Source organism: Chelmon rostratus, chromosome 14 (assembly GCF_017976325.1).
Source record: "Chelmon rostratus isolate fCheRos1 chromosome 14, fCheRos1.pri, whole genome shotgun sequence".
Taxonomy (NCBI): Eukaryota; Metazoa; Chordata; class Actinopteri; order Chaetodontiformes; family Chaetodontidae; genus Chelmon; species Chelmon rostratus.
In genome coordinates, this window is record NC_055671.1 from 4,384,005 (window position 1) to 4,403,413 (window position 19,409).

General features: G+C 45.9%; 1 protein-coding gene across 1 annotated transcript in view; it reads right to left on the reverse strand.

Annotated features, from left to right (window-relative positions):
* The window catches only part of LOC121617830 (E3 ubiquitin-protein ligase RNF43), a 73,340-nt gene that overhangs the window by 9,847 nt on the left and 44,084 nt on the right, over positions 1 to 19,409 (reverse strand). The window contains exon 2 of the mRNA XM_041953068.1: positions 17,303 to 17,416. Within this exon, the coding sequence (XP_041809002.1) occupies positions 17,303 to 17,416 (114 nt within the window). The remainder of the gene's footprint in view (positions 1 to 17,302; positions 17,417 to 19,409) is intronic.

Below are 19,409 nucleotides of genomic sequence, written 5' to 3' on the forward strand. Positions count from 1 at the left end.
ACCACACACTCTGCCATAAACCCGTTGATGTTGCATTTCCTCCGTCTCTGATAACCCTTCCTGCCTCTTTAAAACACGGCACTAAACTCAGCCTCACTTCTCTTTTCACAGCGTGACTATCCACAGCATTCACTGCATGAGGAAATTATACCATGGAATAATATGTGTGGGAATAAAGAGTGAGAGTGGAAGAGGTAATGAAAAAAGAGAAGGACAGAGGGAGGGAGAGGAGTGAGGCGAGCAGGCTGTGGTGCTGCTGCATTAAAGCGTCTAATGAAAGAGTACAGAGCTCTGGGCCTACAGGTCTGAGGCCGACTCTGTGCTCTGTCATTTCTCCCGACTGGCCCGGCACACTGGAACCATTACTGAGGCACTGGGACACGCCGCGTGGCTAAATGAGGAGCAGACAGGGGCGAGGGCTGGGGGTGGGGGGGGCGGTGGGGAAGCAAAGTGGCATTGAAAACAGGTGCAGTCTGAGTTGACGTTATGGACGTTGTGTTTAACTGAGCATCCATCGCTCGCTCCTGTCAACTGGCAGCAGGAGATGATTAATTAAAGGACTCCACGGACACTCTGACATCTGTCAGTTTACGTCTGACGTGATGAGAGCATCTTCATTGTGATACAACGTGAAATGGTGGCAGTTTTAAAGCTAATTATTAAACAAGGCAAGTGTCTGAAGCCCTGCTAGCTGCTCTGTGAGGCTAGTGGTGCTATGACGTAGCTATATTGTTATAAACCACAGCCTGACGCTAAATGAAAAATCAGGAGATCACCAAGGTGATGAAAGAAAGAAAAAACATGACAGCTGCATTTATGTGTTCATTTAGGAATTTAAATGGCTAAGCGACTCGCTTACAACCCTGATTCCAAACAAGTTGGGACGCTGTGTAAAATGTAAATAAAAACACAATGCAATCCTTTGCACATGAACTGAACTCCTGAGTAGTAACATACTTTAACAATCATGTGTTCACAAAGTGGTGAACCTCACTCATCAATGCTTGTGAACCACTGAGTCTTTCCAGGAAGCTCCTTTCATACCCAATCATGATACTATCACCTGTTACCAAGCAACCTGTTTACCTGTGGAATGATCCACTTGTTTGAAAAGTGTTGCTGCATCAAATTCAGAATATAATAATAATAATAATAATAATAATAATAATAATAATAATAATAATAATACATGGGTATATGTATTATATTGTATATTTTGTGGGATGGTGTAAAGGACAACTGTTTTATTTTCAAATTTAACATCTAGAAACATAGATTCCAGCCGGTTTGCTTAATCATTACAGCTGATCTGTCCAAAATCCACAGTCCATCCCACGAAATGTGTAATTCACAAATAGATCAGATTACGAATGTGAACGCAATAAGCAGCATTAGATGAGAGACTGTAAATTCCGCCAGCGACTACATTCCTTCTACTTTAACTGTTTTGCTTCCTGGCACGCTTACATAAATGTTGAAATAGCTTGGTAAATTACATCGAAACTAACCAAAAGTAAACAGCTTTGCCTTAAATGTCGTCTACCTGGCTTTGAAGCTGTATATTTAAGTCTAATTGCGTGTGAATAATTGCTGTATGTGTCTGTGCTGTGTGATTGCCGGGTGCTCGCCACTGGCTGAGCGGCAGTTGAGTTGGTTGGAGGAGGGAAGGGTGTGGCCCTGCTGGGTATCCATTACTCACAGGGGTACTTTGATGTGGGGCCGCTGGAGGGGGGCGAGTAATGTATGAAGAGGAGGGGGGGGGGGTTAGGCATGTCAGGGCAGGTGAACAGATTCTACGCTCTCAGGAAAAGTATTGAGCCTGAGGGGGTGGGCCTGAATCACACACACACACACTCCTCCTCCTACCTCTACCGCCCATTCATCGTGGCGTGCACACACACACACACACACACACACACACACACACACACACACACAAACACTAAATCCAGAACCTGGGCTTGGCCACCTTTCTGGTGCAGAGGAGAGAGACACTGGAAAAAATGATGAACCTGATCTGCCTGTCTGGAGGTAACAGAGGTCAGAACACACAGTATTGAAGCTCAGCCCGCCCTCTCTCTTTCTCTCTCCACTTCCCTTGTCTCTCGCCCCCTCTCGCTAGCAGGCCCCGGCTACACCGTGACACAGATTTGAAATGCAAAATGCAAGGTGACAGAGAAAGACCAATGTCATCTGATACGCTATCGCTCGCTAAACACATCCTCGAAACATCAAAGCGGCAGGCGGCGAGCGCCGACAGCCTGGGGGGGGGGGGGGCAGATGAGACTGATGAAGCTGCCGGTGACAGCCGTGACGATGGAGACTCGATCACACACGCCACCATGTGACCTCCCGTTTCACTCTTTAAACCCAGCCAGCCCCACGCCTGGGCACTGAGAGCGTTAACAGCCCATAAACATGCAGAGAAGAAGAGAAAGTGAGCCCCCGCAGCCACTGTAATGTGCTGCTCCTTAAAGGGACAGATCAGAGCCAAGAGGTGGATAGCTTAGCTTTGCATGAAGACTGAAATCAAGGGGGAGTCAAGTAGCAGCTGAAAGGTAGAAGGTCGACCATCACCTGTAAAGCTCATTAATTAACATGTACATCATGTTTGTTTAATTGGTACAAGAAACACAGCGTAGAGTTGGACCCCCTCAGAAAACTTTGCTACCCGTCTACTGGTTGCTGCTTCACATTTGACACACACATAAGAGTGGCATCAACCTTCTCATGTTACACTCTGCAAGAAAGCAAATAAGTGCATAAAGCACAACTGTTGGTTTTAAGGCAGCTGGACCAGAGCGGTTCCTTCCGACCGACCTGTGCTAGCACCTTTAGCTTTCCAGGCTACAATATGTACTACATACATGCATGTGGGGAATAGGCAGGAGAGAAGTAATGAAAACATCATACATGCAACATGCATTGATGTCTGCCAGTCTTTGACAACACTACCACTGGGTGGTGCTAGTGTCTATCAATTCTACACAAAACGTGTTAATAACAAGAAGGGCACAACTTGCCCAAGGCCAATGGTCCACTCTTCTATGATATGCAAATATGATAAACTGGGGTCAGTCATGATTGGCTATGTTTTGTCACCGTTGAGCTCCACTACCATCTGCTGGATTTTAAGATGTATGGGGTTTATTCCGCCAAATGCTGGCAACATTAACGAAAGTCAAAAATAATTTGTGCATCCGCCCCAAAACTTAATGTGTTCTTCCTTTGCCAGTGCTACACCCTTCAACCAAGCCTCACCAAAACTGAGCCCGTAGTTCCTCTGTAATCCTGCTGACAAACAAACAAACAGAACCACAAGCTGCGGGGGGGTCTTATATGGGCTGCAGGGCGGCAACTAATCGAATCAACTAATTAGTTAATTATCAATTTACTGTTTACATCTTAAAATGTCTTTCATACAGAACAAAACAAAAAAAAAGGAAAAGAGATGTTCAGTTACTATCATGAAAACAAGAAAATAGTCACTTTGTTTTATTGCTTCATAAAGGAATTGATCAACAAAATAATTGGACTAATCGGTTTACCTTCAGTGCACTGCACAAGATGCACCAAATCACGGCACAGTAACTAAATGAACGTGCACGTCTGTGCAAATAAAAGGTTATCACTCATTTCAAACGCATGGCTACACCGATTTTTAGAAACAATGCTGTTCGATACGGTGATTTAAAGATGTAACCGTCTTTGCATGCCAGCTCTCTGCTGTGGAAGCTTGTGGTGAAGCGTCCCAAACTGTGATATCACTAAACTTCTTTTTGACTGTGATGGTGGAATAATGTGAAATCTGTTGCTTGTACCGGGACAGCTGTTTGGAATGGACTTTTTTTTACATTGTCAGCATGAATGCATTTGAAAACACCAAAGTCAAGTAACAGTATTGTGCCTACCTTTGGTAATAAGGTGTACTACTACAGTGGATGACAGTGAATAATAATATATTTTTGACATTTTCAGTCCAACACTGCATTAACAACCCTGACTACTGCTTCACTGAACAATCACTATAATCTACTAAAGCTGTGTAAGCATATGAAATAGCTCTAAAATTAATTATATCTGTAACTATCATGATACACTTTAATTAGCAGTACTTGGCTATAATAAGTATAATTAAGTAAACCACCTAGGTCACACAGCAGAGAAAGAGATGTGAAGAGGGAGGGGCGAGCTCCCTGGATGTTTGGACTCTTCTGATCTGGCGGGGAACACAAACAGACCAACACCCACCTCTGACGCTTTCGTCTCGCTCGTCCAAACATCTAAAGGGCCTTTTTTTAAAAAACCTCAGCTGTGAAAGCTGCCGCATGAGAAAGCGTCTCATCCCACAGAGGAGCCGCCATCTCTTTATTGTTTGTATCTCACTCAATCAGGAGATTCAGGTAGGACTAATCCTCCTTTGAGTGGAAGAAGACGCTCTTTTTGCAGGCTTGGTGTCGGTATGTCGATACATTCCTGCAGTGCTGATGAGAGAGAAAGTGTCCTGTGTAGTTTCTCTCAGTCTGTGGCCGGGGCATGGCAGAGGACTTTTTCTCTCACCGTCGGGCGGCAACACAGAGACTCAGGGGAAGCCAATTAGAGGGCCTTTCCTGGCCTTTTAAGAGGCAGATAATGTTCTTGTTTTCATAAAGCATCCTGTTATTTAATCAGGCCTGTAAGTGAGAGCCTGACAAGCCTCCTACAGTGTAGAGCAGCCTCCCTCCTCTCCTTCCCTCCCATCATTCCTGCCCTGAGCCCTCCATCTCATTCAACAGCTCTTGTAAGCCTCCAGGAATTCATTCTTGGAACAGGCCGTGCAGTAAGCCGTGTCTTTCTGCAGAGCGAGCACACATCCACACACACACACACACACACACACACACACACACAGTGATAACTGAACACACACGCTGTCTGTCGATGAGGTAAACCTAGACACAAATAAAGTTGGAAAAAAAATGCACGACTTAGTCCGATTTCAAATAACACAAATACGGCGCAGTGCATCTGTGGTATGAGACTTTTCTGCCGTTGCACAACCACTGTAGATCAGTGCAAGTCACATTTCAGGGAGGTCAGTGGGTCGCTTGTTTAAGAAAAGAAGACACATCTACATATGTCTTTATACGTGCTGATGTATATTTATGGACATTTAACGACCGTTGACACATTTCGGCGAAAACCACAAATGTGAACCTCATGATGGCTGCGGGGGAAAAGTCAGAGGCTCACCAGAGGTTAGCAGGATGCATCCTCTGGGGACCGCGGGTGTCTCTACAGACTGCACTCCACTTTCTGATTCTTATCTGGCCTCTGAAACACTTTTTTTGTGGGTCGATGTTAAAAAAAACCCCAAAATTTCCAAATTCTACATGCTTGATAGCTATTAGGCATCTGAGTCTAAATAGTCTCATTGTGTCCCAGTGAATTACATACTGTAGAGCCACACTGTCTGCCCCGTGAATCTGTTTTGTCAAACCCCTGCTAAAAGCCAGAGGGGAGGGGGGCACTTGGCACTAACCAACCTGAGTCAGAGTTAAACAGGTTCATACTGCAGACGAGAAACAAGAACTCACTCCCTTCGCCTGCAGTGTCAGACTCACAGGACCTGTTTGCCGGTTTGCTCTGAACTCTGGGAGATGCTTAGCGCTCGCCTGCTTGCCTGGGGAAGTAGTTATTGGTAACACAAACCTGTCTACTTTCCACTTCAATTTCAGCAGCAGCGTACCCTTGCCCAAGCCTGAGGCACGCTAGAAAAAAAAGAAAGTAATAGAGTACAAGAGACGAAGACAGAAAGGAACAGAATGGCAAGAGAGAGAGAAAGTGAGACAGTGGAGGGTGAAGGGACACGGGGAAATGTCTTTTTTTATGGGAATGTTTCACTTAATCTCATAAAGGCAGCGTGAAAACCTCCATCTGTTTGCTGAGCAGTTCAAAAGAGACTCCACATGCCTCCGCTTGCTGCTATATAAAAACAACATTCTAATGCAGATCTTAAAGAGGGCCAGCGGCTCAGCCTGCACAATGAGAGCTGGGATGTGCCAGACGAACCGCTGGAGGATGGGAGGGTGGAGAGAGAATTAGGCTGGTAAACAGGGGGGAATGTGAGCAGCAGAGAGGGACTACAAAAGCAAGGAGAAAGACCTGAGAGAGTCAAATCAGAGCAACAAATTTTCCTGTCAGCAGTCCTGTACCTGACCTAGTAGACCTGACCTTGACGCACTAGACAGGCAGGACCGGTGTGGGTCGCCCTCTGGCCTCGCCTGCCACTCCTCTGAATCAACCCGTTCACCTCTCCACCTCCCCGACTCTCTCCTGCTTTCTGTTCCCTTCTCCTCTCCCTGTTCATGTTTCACCGTGAGGCTCACCAGTCGCCTTTGTCATTAATGGAGGAATGTCCTGGCCTGTTTTATTGTGGCTCGCATTCAGGGCCCGACTTTTGATGCTGCCTGCGAAGACAAAACTGGGCTTTCTCCTTTTTTTTACTTCACCTACAGTAGGCACAAGAGTCAGGACTCTTCTTGCTGATGACGCAAACAAAATCACTGCTGATTAGTTACAAATAGAAATCAATGCATGATTTCTTTGATCTTTTCAAACACTAGGAAGCAAAGGTCCATGAGACTGCACTGTGATACCTATGTAGTTGGGTTTACCTGCACACTGGTGTCTCTATACACCTCCAGGCCTCCTCTCCCCATAGCCGGGGCAAGACCAGGCCCGATCCCATTTGCAAAGCTATTTTGACAAGCCTCCCCTCTAGAAAACTCCAGGGTTCAAACTGCTGGAAGATCAAAGGACTAATACTGAAGTAATAATAAGTCACTGCCCTCTGAACGCCTCATTCATCAGGGAGAGGCAGCGATATTGTACAGTTGTAACTGCAGGGCCATTAAGCACTCATCATATGATTCTATTTGCCTTCCCCGTGTGGAAAAACAGCTTCAGCTCTGCAGACACGCTGAAAACCAAGAATGAACTCCTACCAGTAATGAAAAAAAATCTGGGCTGATAAGGAGGTGAACAAACATTGTGTCTGTGATGAAATCTCCAAGTCTGTCCCAACTCTTTGTGCATCTCTCACCTCAGGCTGCACACAAGGACCCCCCCTCCCTCCACACTCTTGCAGGCAGTTGAAGGTGTCCCTGTCGGCCGGTCGCGATGCAGGCATTTTAATAACAGCCATTTGGCACAGAGTGGTATCATCTGGGCTCTGTCAGGCTTTACAGGCATGACACGGCGTTCTATTTTTAGGGCAGCATTTTTCTCCGATCGCCTGCGCCGACGACAGCCTGATGAAACCCTGACCCCCGCACGCTGCCTTTGAAGTGACAAGTGAGAGATGTGCCGCCCTAATATGAACGCCCTGAGACGCGAACACTTTGCATCCTCAATACCGGGAGCAGCCCTGAAAAAGGGCGGCGTGTTCGCCCTTGGGGAGCAGATAAGCGGCTAGCGTGTGCGGACGCTCACATGGGCCAACGCAGGTTTATATATGTGTGTGTGTGTGCACAATCACTAGAAATGCTGGTGAAACAGCAGAGAAACAAGGTGGCTTCATCAGCTGACAGCATGTCATGTGTTCTGCGTGATCGTACGTCGTAAAACATGAGCTGGTTCAACTTAATTGAACTTAAATGTTTCCCTGCTGCTTTAACGACGTTAAATGATGTTAAGTTGAAAAATTAGCTCAAGGTTGTCTCATGAAAGTGAAAAACCAGCGGACTCTATTACAGACAACAAGTTCAATAAATGTAAGGCATAAAGTTCAGTCAGCAACCGCTCTGCCACAGAGGCCAGTGTTACAGATTTGCATCCCATGTTCTCAGTTTGCAGAGTCTGTTCTTCAAGACACAAAGAATTTACAGCTGTGGCTGCTGCTGAAGCCACTTGCAATACAAAGAAGGTTCATTCTAACCATCGTCACCGTTAGCACTGCTTTCATTAATGCTGTCATTTCTGCTTTAGAAACTCAACTTGACGAGCTGAACGAACATCGAGCTGAACCTAATGTAAGCCAAAAGACTTTAAATCAAGTGAAGTCCCGTTTGGTTCGGAAATGGTCTGAAAATTAATAAAACAAATATTTACATGAAGTTATGGACAAAAGATTAGTTGATTCCACTGAATTGCTTTGAGTGTGATGTTTTACAGCGTAGCAAAAGACCTGTTTTAAAATGTGGAGAGGACATTTGTGTAACAAGTGGAACTGCTTTGGAAACAGCAGGGTTTTCTTGGCTTTTTCACAGGAAAAACAGGCTCTGGACAAAATATTAGCTTGTTAAGCTGGACCGAACAAACAAATTTCTTAAGAGGGACATACTTTGCAATCCACACACACGCAGGTGATATTCCAACAGCGTCTATTTTGGAAATGGACTTCCCACCGAGCGGCACTGCAGACATCTCACTGTTTGTGTATAAAAGTTTTGTGGCGATGTTGTCGACAAGTTCAAATTGGACTGCAGCATCAGAGAAGACTGTGTGCATGACTACAGTAACTATGCAAAGCCTGTACACAATCCATGTGTCAGAGCAGTGAGGAGGAGGAAAAGGGAAGAGCAGAAAAGTGAGAAAGGGGGAGCAACAAGCTGCTAATCGCCAGTCGCCGGGAAAGGAGAGCCAGCATCTGAAAACAGCAGCTCTCAAAGCAAACAACACATCTTCCAGATTGTGTGTACCTGTGGGGAGGACAGCTCTGTGTCATCAGCTCAGAGTCAATGTTTAGCTTAGCAACGCTGGCAACCGGGCAAGGAACCCGGCGAGGAACGAGAGCTGCAGCCGCAGTGTGCCGGGGTGTGCTGCGCTGAAAATATCCCGACAGATGCCGCAGGAGCAACGCACGCACGCACCTTTAGGCCAGAGAATTTTCCACCTATTTAAGGTGACGGGATGAGTGGGGAGAGCGCAGCGGAGGAGCAGAGCCTCCGCGGATCACTCACACCTCGTTGGTCGGAGTGATGACAGCGCTGAACTGAGCTGAACGACAACAATGCCGCAGGTCAAGGTGACATCTGTTAAGCCGTGACCCGCAGGTCTGTCTAACCTCAGAGTTTCAGCCTCACTGGGTTGTGATCCTGTGTGCTTGAAGGGCTGCAGTTCGAATACTCCTGCTCAGCTGTAGGTTGAGCTGTGTCTGATTGATTATTAATACACTAACAGGTATGCTTGCATGCTTACGACTGTGTTTGCAAGAGATCTGAGTGGCGAGATGCACGTTCCTCCAAAATCTCATGAGCAGTAAAAAAAGGTGATGGATAGATGGATTTGACTGGCCTCCCCTTGGCATTAAGCTGATTTAACCTTTAATTCCTCCTCCACATATCTTTGTGAAGACTCACCTCACTGCTCCAAAGGTCAAACATATCTCACAGCAGCCCAACCCACTCTCCTACCCCACCGTGAGACCAGAGGACCTGATTCCATCCATCCCCCGAGACTTCTGTAGCCACGCTGTCCTTTCTAATCCCGCCCGCTCACCTGAACAGACAAATTAAATTCACTGCTTGTTTTCCAATCCTCCCTGGAAAGAAAGCCACCGTTCCAAAAACCACACATGACTGCGAAATGCAAAGCACACCACTTGTTTTTGAGGTGAGGAATGCACTTTCCCATTGAGGAGGGAAACCTGAAGTATTCCTCTCATTGTTGAGCCACTCACAAAGCCAAGCTCTCTGTGAAAGGTCTCCCCCAGCGATAAAGGCTCGTCCCCGCGCGGGCTAATCCCCCCTCGATTGCACAGAGCTTGTGTTAAAGGTGCACTGCTGTACAGTACAGTTACCGCCCTGCCCCCGTCCACAGATTCCACTACGTCTGTGAATTCACACCAGGTGGCGACCTCAGCAGAAACCAGGTTTCCCTCAAATAACTAGGCACTCGGGTGGTGAAGGGAGGACGCCGGCATCGACAGCACACAGCAGTGTGAATGCAGCGACTGTCTGTAACGACTGAGCGGTAAATCTTCCTGAAATTGTGCACAAGCCCTCGCAGACAAGCTGAGGTCGACAAGCAGCAGCTCCGGGTTCATTTTGGTGGCTGGAACGTGTATGACGTTCCTGATGCTCAGGGCTCTTCCCTGTCTAAAGTGGTCTTTGGCGGAGTCCCATGGGAATGTGCTCTCCTGTGTGTGTGTGTGTGTGTGTGACGACAGCAGAAGACTTATCACCCTGTTTTCCTGTCCTTGGACTTCTAACACAGCAGATATTTCATCAACAACCACGACAACGACTGATTTTCACTCTCAGACTTTCTTCCAGGTTGAGTTGACCCCAAAACACTTTGGATGGCATGATTTGTACATCTCTGCATGTAGCGAGGAGATCAGAAATGTCACACAGGGGCAGGGTCATGCAGAGCCTTGTAAGTAATCAACAGGATCTAGTAGTTTAGTCCGAATTCGACAAGAAACCAATGGGGGGAAGCAAGAACAGGCGTAATGTTGGCTAGTTGTGGTTAAAAGCCTGGCAGCTGCATTTTGTAAATGGACTGAGACAGAGGGAGTTACAGTAATCAAGGGAGGAGGATATTAAGTTGTGAATCAATAGTTCACGATTTGTAGCAGACGACATACATCTGATTTTTGTGATGAAGAAAAGAGGACTGAAGAAGCTCAATAACTTGTTAGACAAAAGTCATATTCTGATCAAAGATGATATCAAGATTCTTAGCAGTAGATTTGATATTAGAGTGAACGCACAATCAAGCATGAGGGAGGACAGTAAGTGGGAGAATTCATTGAGAAAAATCATGTTGGGTCGATGAATGATTACACAGCATATTGAGTTATCGCGCAATGGTGCTGGTTGGCCAAACCCTTCAGGATTCATCCTCTGGCCACCATGAACATTTGCACAAAATTTCAAGTGGTGGGCTGCCAAACCAACAGATCAAACCAACACTGCCATGTGCAGAGTCATGCCAGCTGGCTAAAAATCAGAGAGCACTTAACTGCCTGTAATATCCTGATAGTGAAGCAAAAGAGGCAGAAAAGTGTGTGTAGAGCGAGCACAGGACACAGCCTGTCAGGAGGAGCCCGCCTGACACTGAGCCATTGTTTTACTATGAATGAATCATCACAGAATGTATAGTAACGGACAAGAATAAAGTTTGAGGGGAGGCCTCAGCCTGCCAAACAACAAATATTCCACCTGTTGGCTTAAAGGATAACTTTCGTTTTTTACAACCTGGACTTTATTTGTAGCGTTAAATACGCCCATTTACTCACCCAGACAACTTTGGTGGCATTTGGAGCTGTTTTGAAGAAATAAGCCCCAGAGGAGTAGAGGACTATAATGCGAGTACTCGGGGCATCCATGCGCAGCCTCTGTATAACTCATAAACTCGTTCATATTCCAATATTTTGTTATGATATGCAGGTGCTATTCCCCTCTGAGCCCGTGGTGGCATGTTATCAACATCCAGCGTCTTCAGACAACTACCTCTGAGGTGGATGATGTCATTACCGAAGGCCGGGCGCTGCGAGCAGCCAACCACAACACGGCTAACTGCAGCGGTCGGCTACGAATACGCAATAACGAACCATAGCTGTGCCAAACTACAGCTAAACTAGCCGACCGCCGGCTCAGAGGGGAATAGCACCAGCATATCATAACAAAATATTGGAATATAAACGAGTTTCGCCGCAGATTATATGTTATATAGAGGCTGCGCATGGATGCCCCGAGTACTCACATTATACGGATATACACGCCGCTCCTCTGGGGCTAATTTCTTCAAAACGACTCCAAATGCCACCAAAGTTGTCTGGGTGAGTAAATGGTCGTATTTAATGCTACAAATAAAGTTCAGGTTGTAAAAAACGAAAGTTATCCTCTAATGCAGACCTTACTGATATATCTGAAAGCAACGATTGTTTGGAGCAGCTCATACATTTCTGTGGGTGTGAATATGTTCTAATGTAAAACATGGAGTAAAGTACCCATCTTCTACTTGATGGATGAGAAACCACTGTAGTCCTGAAAGCCAGAAACTACCAGCTTCATCAGAACCAGCCACCTGCAGTGTTTTCTGAACTTGGCTGGCCATTTATTGACGGACATTTATTTAATATCTTGCTTATCTGCTTAAATATGCATGCATACAGGAGTGTGGAAAATGACTTTTTGTTCTTTGTCGTTTTTTAAAACTTACTTCCCCACCCACTGCGTGTGGATTTATTGTACACACCAGGTGGAATTTGAAATGTGTTAGTCTTTTAGGCCTACCACTGCACATCAACGCACACACTGAGTACACATGCGTGGACACATTTACAAACAAACGCATACCGCTATCACCAGCACCAACAGGAAGCCAGGAGACCGCAGCTGGCGTTAGCGCTGTGCGCCGGGGGTTGGGATCCTGCTTGTGTGGGACGGTGGATGAGGGAAAGGCCTGACAAAGGTGTCTATTGTTCAGCTTCATTTAAAAGCCCTGTGAGTGTGCTTTCCCTTTTAATGTCTGCGTCATCATGAAAGGAACGAGAGGCGGTGGATACTGGCTGAGGAAAATAGCTCCAAAGCCACAACAGTATCAAAATAACCGACAAAATAAATGAGGCGATCCTCGGAGACGGGCTCATCAAACTGCAAATCACGGGTACAGTAAGAGCCATAATGAGTGCACTGGCTGAAAAGAAGGCAGTCATTAGGCTGCTGGACTCAAAGCTAAGCACTTCCTCCTGAGTTATCTTCACGTTGATATGGTGAGCTGCAGCATGACAGCGCCTAACTTTAGCAACAGAGGAAATGGGAGGGAGAAGAGTGCGCCGCCAGGGTCAAACAGGCACAAACAGAGGAACGTGGTTAGTTAGCCTTGTTTCTTCAGAGAGAAGGAATGGCAGATACAGCGCCAAAGGCAGGACTTATCTGAAAGGGCACAGCAAAACAGAGTCTTGGAACATTAGTGGGTGCGGCACCGTGCCCCAGTAATGAGGCAGCCCATTCATACTGCCGCTTGATAGAAAGGGAGGCTTGAGATGATAAGTCCAAAGCTGCTTCCACATGACGTCTTCAAGATGAAATGATCACAGCAGCGCAAACCTGACGAGGAGCGGAGGGAATGTGACACTCAGGATAACAGGAAGAAAGGGCTTTTGCCTTTTGCTCAGAGGACTGAAAAACAGATTTTCAAATGTCCCCACATGGTTTTCAGACTTTTTATGCAGTGAATTGCAGTTTATCTCTTACTGGAAACAGAATTCTGTGGTGTGTGTCTTTTGAGCAGTTCACTGATAAAAAAGACTGATCCGAGGTGCATGCAGAGGGTGTGAGGTGCATGGTCGGGGCTATTAGAAAAGCGTGGCAAAGGTTGCAACATCTGAGTCCAACTTTGACTACCAGAAGACAAAAAGTCATAGTTTATCCCTTTGAAGACGGCCGTGCAACTGTCTGGCACAGACAAGCAAATAATGAATTTTCTTGGGAGCGAAATCAAAGCGAAACCCAGAAGTCTGCTAACACTGATGCATTTCGTGCTGGCCAAAATGTCCATTGTGTACCTGCTGCTTTTTGCATTGACTCTGAAAAGCTGAAATATCCCCCTTTTTCCAGATGTTCCCCCTGTGTTCCGCCTCCTTGACTCGCCTCTGATGAACTGGAGACGTTGGACTCGGCCACCGAAAGAAAAGAAGCCAAACGCAGCTGCCATTGCATTTCCAGCCCCTATCTTTGCAAAAAAAAAAAAAAAAAAAAGAGCAGGCAGGAATAGCCTGAGGTCAGTGTCACCCCCTACAGACAATCAGACACGAGGAGACAAAAACATTGTCATGAGGATGATTTACTCTCCCCTCAACGGGCTTCCCTTGTTTTCTACCACTTCCTGCCACTAGCACTACTCTTCCTGGCCTCAAAGTTTAGGCCACACTAGAAGACACATTGGACTAGTTTCCACGAGTTGCTCTGGACAAAGTACACATATTGTTAATCATCCTTTAGTGACTCATTCTATAACTGAATATATCCCCCTGTACCCACTGACAATAGAGCTTATACAACATATATACATACAACTGAATTTATCTGCTCTCTAGATTATTAGCAGTAAAACAATAAAAATGAAGAGTTAAATGGAAACTTTAATCTTTGCACTTCTCCCTTAACCTCCAATTAACTTGGAAAAACTTATCAAAATAAATTCAAACTTTTTGAATCTTGAATTCATATTTAACTAACGACATTTTTCAACTCCTTAGTTTTCTTATTTTTGTTTTCACATTCAAACAATCTTCATCATTTCTCTGTTCTCTTCGTTTCCCACTAAGCGTGCCACAATCAATTTGACAATGATGCACTATGATGACACTACAAATACCAGACATGCACCATTGATGACATTTGCCTCTTGATCCCTGTGACTGACAACAGTCTTTGGAGCTACAAGCCTGCCCTCCTCACAAAGTGGCCACCTTCCTTTGGCTTGAGAAAAAAAATTGGGAAGGCACGCTTGAAGTAATGTGATCCAATAACACACACACACACACACACACACACACACACACACACACACACACACACAGGCATATGCACATTTAAACCCTGGTTAAAGAAAACAGGATTAGAGCACAGTCAGGCCAAAAGCCTTTTCATCTGAGAGGAGCAGAATCAATAAGCAAGGCTTTCTATTAGAGTCAACAAGTTCAGACACAGGCCAAAGACTCAATCACTGTAAAAGCCGTCCTCAAAAAAACACGGATTCTCATTGATGGTGATTCACAGAGCTGCAGTCTGAGTGGGAGAAAGTTAGCTCAGCGTTTCCAAAAGCAAAGATGACAACATTTATTGAGAACATCATGAGCCTGGTGTGGAGTTCAGAGTGGCTCTCCTGGCACCGCTGCCATGCCTTTTCTCATCCAGTCATGTGCTGCTCTGTGACTTCACAACCTTTCCAGGGCTTCAGTGTAAACAGAAAAGGCAGGCTGGCCAGTGGAAAGCAGACAGATCACTTCTAGCACAACATGCTGGCAGAGAAGGCCACGCGAGAGGACTGCTCGTGTAGTGTTGTGTCATGATGCAAAACCACTGGAGCGGTGGAGGGTTTTGATTCAGGCAATTGCATAGAGAGAGCTGCATCTGAGGCAGAGGTGGGTAGGAAATAACCACATAGAGAGCAGATCTGGATACCTTTTGGACACTTCTGGTTTCATATTTTTCTACTTTGTTTAAGTTGACTTTGCCAGAGTGTGCAAAGAAATAATCGATAATAATATAATCGAGCACCATCACAGAGAGGTCAAAAAGGAGAGCAGTTCATTTAGGAGCTGCATGCAAATATAACTTCTCTAATGATTCTATATATGCTTTCATTTAGATAAATACAATGAGAAAAATCAGAATAGTATTCCTCCATATGTAAATCCATATCTAAAAAGTGTATTTAATTTTCCTATTGAGTTACCATAATATTTCTTTAGGGAATTCTGCTTGTGTGTGATGAATAATGTGCTAAAAATTGCAGCATTATAGGATTATTAAAGATTTCAACTTCAAAGCTCAGTGAGGCGGCAGCACTTCAACTGAAGAAAGCCGCTCATTTCACACAGACGTGTGAATGTGGGTGAGAGGTGGTGGAGGAGCAGAGTGCACCAGGAGAGGGCGATGGTTAGAGGCCTCATGCACCACCGTTCATTGAGGGTGTCTGGAGAAAAGGCCTGACACGTCTGATATTGTCCTCTTAATCTGAAGATGCCCTGCGCTGTCAAAATAACGTCTTGACGTGCAGCGTAGACGTCCGAGGAGATAAGCTTCGACTTTCCAAGCTGCTCAGGAATCCTGTGAGATCCATTAAGGGAAATAGAATTATACAAATCACTGCAAATCAGCAGAGGAATCTCCCTTGTTCATGATGTCGCTGGGGATTGGAGTCTCTGAAAACCAAAATAAAAACAAAGGACGACAATGAAACCTAATCCTTCAAGGTTTTCGGCTTCACTTTGTTTGGTTTACAGTCTATTCTGAGTGTGTGTGGTGCAACACGAACCCTCTGTGGCCGTCAGAGTATCTATAGATCAGCGGGGCGGGTTGCAGTCAGACTAAACTGTAAACAAGTCCCATCCAGAGACCACGGCTGACCCGGCACCGCACATCCCAAACCATCTGATTCATCCTCTTCAAAAGGCTGCGAGCAAACTCCTCAACAGCTGCATGATGAATCCCCAATAAATCCACCACGACCAAAAGCTTTGAATCTCGCTAAGGAAGTGAGGATGCAGGTGGCTGGAGCGGAGTTTATTGCAACACATACTTTCCAGAAGACCAAAACAACAAGAGCACCCCCCCCCTCCCATCCTCCTCCCCTGCCCTCCCTCCTTCACTCCTCCTGATTTCAAAGGCGATCCGCAGGGAGGGGGGGAAAGCACTCGGAAGCAACAGCCTTTTGTCCCAGGGTGCTTTTGCATGAGGGAGAGAGCGCGTTTTGTTTATGGGACGACATAGTGTTGCCATTAAGGCTTTAATCAAAACTGTTTTCTGGAGTCAGCCTTGAGTGACACCCCTCCTCTCCCCCCTTTGGCCCGCTCGGTTTGGTTCCCACTGAAGGAGCAACAGGAGGAGGAAGAAAGGAGCGGGAAGTGTGGGAATGTCTCTACATCGTCGCCACGGCGGGCGAGCTCCTAAACATGGCTTTAAATTAGGGGAAAAGAAAACACAGGCTAAAAAAAGGCAGTCGCCTAACTCTACTCCTGCCTGCTAATTTGTCACCACTTGAAAAACGAGGAAAAAATAGCAACAGTTTTAAATCACACTACTTTAAAGTTAGGATATGCCAGCCAGTGTGTATGGTAAAATACTTAAACACAAGGGAGATTTAGGTCAACTCCATTGCAGTTGCACATACATTTCAAACCATTGTGGGTGGAATCTATGGAGCTCTGGCTGCGCTCATATTAGAGGGAAGCAGAAATGGAGAACACTGAGTGTCTGGTTCTGGCTGGCTGGGATCGGACCAGTGACAGCTGGGGCCTGAAAGCCTCACATCCAAAGCCAGGGCTCACTGCCACTTGCTACATTGCAGCGCCGAGCTAAGCCCACCCCCTCCTGTCCAAGCCTTCGCTCCGAAAGATCACGGTCCTGAACAAAACATTAAGCTCCTGCCAAATAATTCCCTCTAAAAACCATCTTCCCTTTAAAGTCTGAATCCAAGAGCGGAAGAGGTACTGGAGAGAAGACAAGATGGCAAGATGGTTTATCTGTCTGCTGCCATGTCTGAGAGGGGACGGGGTCACAGAGAGGGGAGTTTCTCAGAGGATCCAGCTAGGAAAAAGGCATGAGGCACATTGAATGGCGTCTGTGTGTGTGTGTGACTGTACCTTATCGAGCAGCGGCAGACAGCGGGGTACCCTGTGCTCCAGTTTGACAATGGTGATAAAGTCACTCTCTTGTCGTTCATCCTCGCTCGTGTTGCACAGAGACAGAGGGTGATACTGCAAAACACAAGTGGAGGAGAGAGACAGACGTTAAAACAGCAAAGTAATCAGATCAATCAGAAAGACGTGTCCGGCGGAATCCCTCTCTGGTTGGCAGGTTGAGAGGAACGCAGCACACCTGTAGCCTGAAAACGCTGCAGTCTGAAAAAAATCTAATAAATTCTAATGTTCCCACCGAAAACTGACAAATTTCACGAATTTGCTGTTTTACACAGACAAAAACAACATTCACAAAACAGTGGTGTGTCCAGATGTTTACTGACTGGGGTGGAGCCCAAGTGGAGCACTGACTCACATGGGAGGGGGGGGGCATGAACTCACACACACACACACACACACACACACACAGGTCAAAATAGCATTAATTTACCATTTCTCATATCTAATTTAATTACTAACATTACAGTATCTTACATTCCTGTGTTTAAACCAGCCCTACCAATCACAACCCAGCGGTGTGGCACCGTACAGATTTCCTACTTTCCTACTTTATTCTTTCAGTCCTCAAAAAAGAATTGGATCTTAAAAGTCGGCTACACACAAAAGAAAAAAAAAATACACATACAAAAATCAAACTTATGTCCCGCCTCTCACTGGTCAGCCAGTCAATCATACTTTAGGATAATGGGGTGGCACCTGCCGTGGCCAATCAGATTTCAAGCCACCCTCTTGGACTCGCCCCTGTTACAAAATACTGTGAAAAGCTATAAAAGACTTTCTTTAGAAATGACTGAACGCTAAAACAACCGGCCACACCGATGGATCCTAAAGTGCTGCATGAAAGCTACAGCTGATACTTCAACACACTTCAAAACTGAGCAGTTTAAACCTGGTGGGAAACATCACGGTACAGTGCAACACATATGTTCATTATTTAATATATATTTGACACACTTGAATACACACTGGTAGAGACTTGCTCTTCCTGTCTGCACTATTAGTGAGGCATTCCTGCTTCATTATGTGAATTCTTACATTTTGCTTTATGAGTAAAAGAGAACTTTGAAAAGAATAATTGTGGTCAAGAACAAAGATATTTGTCCTCTGATGAGGCTCACCTCAAACAACACACCTGTCAAACAACAAGACTAAAGAAGCAGATAACACTGATATCAGTCTGTTCAATACCTCACACATTACATCCCATACATCTATTCATATTTAGTGACGGTGACCTTATTGGGCCAAAACAAGACAATCTGATTTTCTGGTTTTAAAATTATCAGAGAAAGCTCTTGATTGAAGCCTCCTGTGTGTTAAATTAAGGCGTTTCCTTTCCCAACTGTACCCACGTGATATCGAGAGGAAAAACTTTGGCACCCTATAAAATCAATTACACGGATGGTGATGTTCACTCCCACTGAAAGCCTTGAGGACTGAAAGAACGAGAGATATTCTTTGGTAGGAACATTTGATCCCCTCTGAAAGGGAGGAAATTCGTAGCTGCTGAAAGGCTGCATTTAAGAGCTCAAGGGATAGCAGCAGTGTTTGCAAGTCACAGACATGCTGTCACGGGTACGAGGAATTGCACGGCAGTCCAGGAGGGAGCACAGCGCTCCTGAAACACCCCCACGCATCACTAATTTTCTCGCATGACATCAATGAGGGCACCGAGACAGTTGTCAGAGATCAGTCCTTGTTAAACCTGCAGCGTCCAGTCCCACACCCCAGCAGAGCGGTCCCACCCTGCCCTGCCCTGCAAAGGCCCATCCCGGCCTGGTTCTGCCCCGGTGGGCCTCTTCATGTGGCTGTGGGCTGAGGTCATGGGGCTCCCCCTCATCTCGCACAGCGGAAATCCCTAAATTAAAAAGACCCAAGGGTGACATCAACAGCTGGCACCCCGGTCCTGGGGAATTGACGTAATGTGCTGCAAAGGGCTGGTGCATGTCTGTCAGAAGGCGAGAGGAGAGGAGAGGAGAGGAGAGGAGAGAGAGAGGGGAGAGGAGAGGAGAGGAGAGGTGAGGGGAGGAGAGAGAGGGGAGAGGAGAGG